The 7154-nt window shown below is 42.5% G+C and overlaps 1 protein-coding gene across 1 annotated transcript in view; it reads left to right on the top strand.

The window, feature by feature from the left end:
• Window positions 1-6845: 6845 nt before the first annotated feature.
• The window catches only part of LOC308494157 (HBS1-like protein), a gene marked incomplete at its 5' end in the record, with an annotated part of 10888 nt that continues 10579 nt past the window's right edge, over window positions 6846-7154 (top strand). Inside the window, one exon of the mRNA XM_081041571.1 lies at window positions 6846-6974. Coding sequence (XP_080897697.1) covers window positions 6846-6974 — 129 coding nt within the window. The remainder of the gene's footprint in view (window positions 6975-7154) is intronic.

Below are 7154 nucleotides of genomic sequence, written 5' to 3'. Positions count from 1 at the left end.
GCTCAATAGGGACTCTGCTCAGAACAACCTTTCTTCCGACATTCTCCAGAATGTCTAAGAACATCAGAAGAGATTTTTTTTAAAAAGACCAGAGGACACTGTAGGTCAATTCCCTAAATACCCACCTTAAGGGCATATAAGAGGCTTGGGTCTCTATACTAAGGGGCTTTATACTAAGATTAGAGTCTTTGGTAGAGAAGGAGCTGGCTCAGGAGATTTAGACACTTGTTACTTGGGACTTATTCTTTTAAAACAGGCATGGGTACGTGCAAAGCTAAGTGCCTCAGCTTGCTGCACACTCACCCTCATTGGATGCTGTGTGTACTCCCTCTCCCCATGCCAACTGCTCTCTTATCCACTGAAGCAGGTGAAGAAAAGGGGAAGGTGAGAGGCCTGCAAGTTATTGCTCACTTCACTGAGTACCAGAGCAAGGCATGGACGGGTTGCCTTCAGTGGCCTGCATCCTACCTCTGTGATAGATGGGAATTTACCACAGCAACAAAAAGCTTTCCGGCAGGCTTTGGGAGCTTGTTGTGGGTACCCTTCCACAGGCCACCTCAGAACTGGATGCTGAGGTACAGAGAATCCTTCTGGTCTGGGACCTCATCAAGGAGACATGGCTCTTATTTGGTCCTTAAAGGAGTGGCTCTGAACCCAAGTGAAGTGATTGCATCATGGAGACCCCCCCCCTGCCTAGGCTCATGGTAGGAAGATTCAGAGCAAGCCACTGAGGCTTTAGGGAAGCCAGAGAGGCCTGTGTTTTCTTTTCTTACGCTAGACTGCACCCAGGAATGAAAGTAGTGTGTGTTCATGGTGACCAGTGATCCTGTAGAATCAGGGAGGGGGCAGTGAGTGGAGACACTGTGTACAATGAGAAACTAGGCTGAGCTGGCTCCTTTAGTTTTTCCTTTTACTCCACACTACAAAGGTCCTGAAAATGGGAGGAAGAATAGTGAGGAAGAAAACAGCACAATTCCCTAACCCTAACCTGGAACCAGATCTATGTTTTGTAAAAAATTGACTCTCTACGTCTCCAGCTGTCTTTAAGCCAAACACTGCTTCCCCACACTTGAGGTTTACTCTGGGCTTCATTAGATTAAGAAAATTCCAAGCCTGGGAAAGCATACAGTAAGCTGGGGAGTTCCCTCCCAGTACACCTGCTGTGGGCGCTGGCTCCCCTGACTAGTAGAACCAGAAGATCTGGGGAAGATCCCTCTCTAACTGACAAGCTGCTTCGGGTGGGGTAACTAACATCCTAGGAAACGCAGACCTGGTCCTTTCAGAGGGAACACGGGGTAGAGGGTAGTTTTCTTTTCAGAGACTTCAAGATTGTGCAGAGAGGCGGGAGGGAGAGAAGAATGATGCAAGACCATTCCTTGAAAATATCAGTTTGTATTTGCATCTTGCTGCTAGGGTGAATTTACCTCCCCCATCCCAAAAGATAGCCAGGCCGTTGTGTTCCCAGCCACCCTCGTGCTTTTGTGTGGCACTGCAGGAAGTAGCGGTTGCCAGGCACCCAGAAGGCAGCCCTCCTCCTGGCTTTTGTTTTGCCGAGGCCTGGGCTCATTGAGGGGAATTAAGCTGCCGGAGAGGAAGAATAAGTGGAGCGAGTACTCGGGGTTGAAAAGACCCTAGAAACTGTAGGGGAGGACGATTTTCGAGAGACACTATCCAGAAATGGAAGGCAATGGGGGGCTTTTCTGATTTCCATACCTGGAGAAGCAACATCCTCCCGGCCACCCAGACACACACACACACACACACACACACACACACACACACACACGCACGCACTACCTTGAACATTTGGGCAAAGCTGGCAGACTCTCAGAGGAATGGATTCTAAGTTTACCCAGAGAGGTTGCTCCTCCTCTCTCCACCCAGTTCTTGTGGAAATTAGAAAGCAGTGTCCCAAGCTGTCCCTTTCACACATGGATTGATGAACAGAGTGCAGAATAGATTTCACTTCCTACTGGCTCCTTCACTTACACAAACCTGCCAGTCCTTTCTCGTCCCAGTTCATCATAATTATTATTAATTCTTCTATTGGATTTTTCCACATGCCTCCAATTCTCACTACAATACCTCCCAACTTTTAAAACTAAACTTATTTTTACATTTTCCATACTTATTATATTTATGTTTTTAGTGTCTCCAGCTCTAATTACTTTATTCATGGTTTGTCTATAGATTGTTTTTAAACACTGGTACTCACCATACCACAATATTTACCACAGGATGATTCTGAATGTGTTATTCACTATAGAACTAAATGAAATAATGTGATGTGGTACATAAAGAAAGACATGTACTCATGGGTCACTAAAATCTGTAACACCACAAGACAAAATATGTCCCAATGTTAAAATTAAATAATTTATTTTCTTATACTATGTCAATTGCCTCAAATTATACCACATTTTAGACTGCTTCATATTTGAACCTTGACTTTCTTATAGATGTTTATTTCTTTTAATTTCTAATTGTCTTTGTATTTTCCTAAAAGAAGCATATGCCTTTACCTTTTCACTAAGGTCCTCTGGTTTCTTAATATTTGTTAAGGTGAATCTACTGCCCTTCTTTGGCATCTTGTTTTAATGTGAATAGGTTGCTTTCCAGGTCTACTGCATAAACTTCATCACAATTTAGTCTCTCTTGACCTCACATTTTCTTCTTCCTTGAATTCATTTTAAGTTTCCTTAAAAATATATCCTCAATATTGTTTTTCAGAAGGAGAAATAGTAGAAAAATCTTCTGAGCTATTCATATCTGAGAATACCTTTATTTTTTCTTCATGTTGGAGTAATGGTGTGGGAGGGTACATAACTAGATTAAAATAGTCTTTCCTTAGAACTGTGAAGTTACCTAGCAATAGGATGGCTACCTAATTACTACCTAAACTGTGGTATTCTTCCTCCCCTCAAAATCTGGTATTCTGAAATTTTTTATCTTAGTTTGAATCTTTTTTTTCCCCATTGATTACTCATTCTCATTAGTTTTCAATTTGAGCTGTTACATTTTTATTTATATTTTAGAAATATTCTTGTATTATTTCACGTATTAGCTCCTCCCCTATGTTTTCTCTAGTATCTATTTCTGGAACCTCCATTGACCAAATTTTGGGTTGATCTCTCATGTATCAGTTATTTATTGCTGCATAACAAATTACCACAAACTCAGCAGATTAAAACAAAACACATTTACTACTTATGCTTTCCATGGGCCAGGAATCTGGGCATACATAGTTCAGTTGAGTCCTCTGCTCAGAGTCTCAAAAGACTTCAATGAAGGTGTCAACTGGAATGCAGTCTCACTGGAAGTTGACTGGAGAAGAGTTTGCTTTGAAGCTTCGCAGAATTCATTTCCTTGCAGCTCTAAAACTGTGTGTCCTTGCTTTATTGGCAGTTCATTGGCTGGAGGGCACCTAAAGACCACCCTCAGATACTTGCCACATGGGCCCCCTAATATGGCTGTTCTCTTCAACACCAGCTGGGGAAAGAGAATCCCTAGCATTAGTCTGTTAACAAGAAAGGATCTTGGAATCACAAAAGTGACATTCCATCACCTTGGCCATAGTCCAATTACTAGAAGAAATCATAGGTCCAACCCACACTCAAAGAGAGGGGATCACACCAGAGAATGAACATCAAGAAGCAGGAATCGTGAAAGAGTTACCTAGCGTCTGTCTGCTGCATCCCAGATCTCTTAAACACCCCCACCCCTCCTCCACATTTTCATTTTAACCTAATTTTTCCTTTAGTCTGTATACTGGAAACTTTCCTCTTCTTTATTTGCCCGTTCTTCCTGAGAATAAGAGGCCAATGAAGTAGGAGAAAAGTCACAATAGTGTGATGCCCTGGATGTGTAGTTAATGATATGTTTCAAGGTGGGGAGAGTGGTCAACAACTTTAAAACCGTTTTATTTGTTGATGAGTCAAAAAAGATGAGGACTGATCATGTCTCCCACTTCCATTGTGCTTAGCAACATAGGAACATTGTGACCATAGCAGGAACCATTTTGGTGGAATGATGGGGATAGAAACCATTTGGAGTGGGGTTCAAAGGAGAATGGAAAGAGACAAACCAGTCAGCGATTATGGATAATGCTATGGAGGAGTGGGTTTTTTCAGTAATTACTTTTTCCAGTTTTATGGAGAAATAATTGGCGTACTGGAGGAGTTTTTCTATTAAGAGAAACAGCAAATCAGGCAGGAGTTGGGCAAGGATATTGGATCAAGAGAGAGATTATTTAACATGTGAAAAGTTACTACATGTTTATATGCTGGTGCCAGTGATCTAGAAGAGAAGAGCAAAAACTAAAGTGATACAGGAGAGAAATGGGACAACAGCTGGAACAATAAATTTTAATAGACAAAGGAGAACAGAGTCTGATGTACAAGTGGAAATATTGGCCCTAGAAAGGAGCATAGAGAGTTTGTAATAAGAGGAAGAATGATGGTTGGGAAGGAAAAGGTTAATAGGAGAAATATGGCCTTCTCCCACTTAGGGGACACAGGAGTAGGTGGTTGACCTTGAAGGGTTGGGGGAAAAGGGGCGAGAGATTGATAGAAAGAAAGAGGGAGAGAAGAGAGAGAGCTTCCAGTTTTCAGGGTGGTCAACTAAGACAACCTAGAGTTACATAACAAACCACACCGTTACTCAAACATGAAAGCAAAATAAAGGCATTTTCAGACATGCAGACCTCAGAAAATTTCCTGCTATTTACCCTTCTGAAAAAAGAAAACAATACTGAGGATCTACTTCAACAAAACTTAAAATGAATCAGGAAGAAAAAAGTTTCAGGCCAAAATTACTTATGGTAAATGCAGGGACAGAGTCCCAGAGAGCAGTTTCCAGGCTCTCAGCCTCATGTGGAAAGGTGCTGGCTCGGTTATTAGATGGCCATAAGCTGTAATCAGATGGCCATCCGCTGTGGCTGGGTTGCTATCTGCTGTTACCGGTTAGCTATTAACAACTAATATAACTGTTGTGGCTATGCTAGGGGGTTGGTTCGTTCATTAGTTGGTTGATTGGTTGGCAGAGAAGTGGACAGCAGATCGCGGTTCCTGCTTCCTGTGTCTCCAACCCAGCCGCCAGCGAGAATATAATGGTATGACTCCCCTATCTATGGCTCCGTGGGTGTTCCTTTTTGGCCTCACCATATCCTGCATTCTTGTGCAGCGGGACCAGAGACCCTGCAGGACAGTAGATAAGCCTAGAATTGTGGAGTTATGCTGGGAATGGACAATACAACATGATACCACATACATTGTTCAGAAACCAACTGTTAATCTGAAAACAAAATGCACTTTAATGAGAAAGAAAAAAACATTTTTTTAAAAGCTGAATCTGACAGATTTGGGCTTCTTTCAAAAGAAATGCCACATCTGTGCCTGGTTCTTTCCTAAAGTCTTTGAATTATCAGTAAAGTTTGATGTTGGATGAGATTTATTATTCAAGGGAGTCTGCTTTGACAATTCAACTGTTCTACTCTGAAGACAGGTGGGTAGGCAGATGTTATTGTGGGAATGGTGAATACATTCTTCTCTATTTTTAAAAAAAATTCTCTTGGGTTCCCTGGGCAAACTTTGATTTCTACATAATTAGTCATTCTGTTTATTTTTCTTGGTCCTTCTCTTTAGATGACTAACTTTGGGGAATCGCTCTTGGTTACCTGGCAACAAGCTAGCTGAAACTGATGGTTCACACCTCTCAGGGTCAGAGCCTGAAATTTCCTATGTAATCAAGTGCTTCACCTGCCTCCACTGGGAGGGCTGCTACCCAAGTTCAACTTCTCACAGTAGAAAGCACCCTCACATTTTCTAGATGTGGACATTTTTTAGGAGGTTCCTTAATAACTAGCACCCAAGCTCAGACTTCTTAGTACTGCAAGCCAAAATGTTTATTTTTCACATCCAAGACCACAGTCATGCTCACTTTATACAAATGAAGAGCCACAGGAATCAGAATCTCTCTGCTGGAGCCCATCTCCACCATGTGTTCAGCTGCTTCTCAGAGCAAGCATGCCTCTCTACAGAATATGAGAGACCAGGGTCCTCCCAGCTTCCACCTTGTATAGCTTCTGGTGTTTGCCCACATCTCTTGGGAGATGGTCTGGTGATCCTTGGTTATCCTTTCCTGTTTCATGAAGGCATAGATTGATGAATAGAAGTGGCGGGCATGTCTTCCAAAGCCACTGCATTGGTGTATTCTCCCAACAAGCATCTTCCTGAAACCAGCATACTGTTAGGAGAAAAGAGAGTGTGTGTGTGTGTGTGTGTGTGTGTATGTGTGTGTGTGTGTGTGTGTGTGTGTGTGTGTGTGTGTGTGTGTGTGACAGGGTTTACTTTTGGGTGGAAGCCCTGAGGGAGCGCATATGGCAGTTATGAGCTTGATGTATAGTACTTACATGTGAGAAAGATTGTAGTATTCTAAGTTAAATACATCAGTTTTGGAGGTGTCATTAAGGATCCGAAGACTCACGTGGCACCCCCAAACACAGAAAGGGCTTCTAATCTTGACTACTATCACTGCCGTCATTGAGACACCCATCTGTCATATTCTCACTGCTAAGAACTGTGCTTATCACATCATGGGCAGTTAATAAAAGTCTATTGAATAAGTAAATAATGCTTGAATGGTTACTCAAAGTGGACAGGAGGATCTGTTACCTTGGTGACCCAGGTCATGACTCTTAATTGTTGGTTTCTGAAAGGATAAACACATAGCACCCCCTTTTCTCCACTGCTTGAGACCAAGACCAACTGAGAGATGGATGCAGGAATAGTGCCTATGGAACTGCAAATACCACTTTAGAGAATGGCCAAGTGTTTTGCTAACACTAAATGCTAGAGCTAGACTGGTTCACTCACCCAGCCCAGGCTGCTCTGGACAACTGCAGTCCTCTTTTACTGAGGCAGAACCTGGAAAACCAACAGCACAGTGGAACAGAGAAAAATGGAGACCTGGGATGTGTAGGCCTGGCTCTTTCTCCCAACTTATTCATCAGAGTAGTTGCTTCTCCTCTCCTGAGAGGACTGTTATGGGTGGAGAGAAGTCACGTATTTCACTTCTATAGAGATCTCTCCACATGGGAGGAAAGAGAGTAAGTGCATTCCCCTTGACATCAATTTTAAGTTCTTTTATCAGTCATG

This window comes from Rhinolophus hipposideros (genome assembly GCF_964194185.1).
Source record: "Rhinolophus hipposideros genome assembly, chromosome: 3".
In the NCBI taxonomy this organism is placed as follows: Eukaryota; Metazoa; Chordata; class Mammalia; order Chiroptera; family Rhinolophidae; genus Rhinolophus; species Rhinolophus hipposideros.
This window is presented reverse-complemented; position numbering and strand designations above follow the sequence as displayed.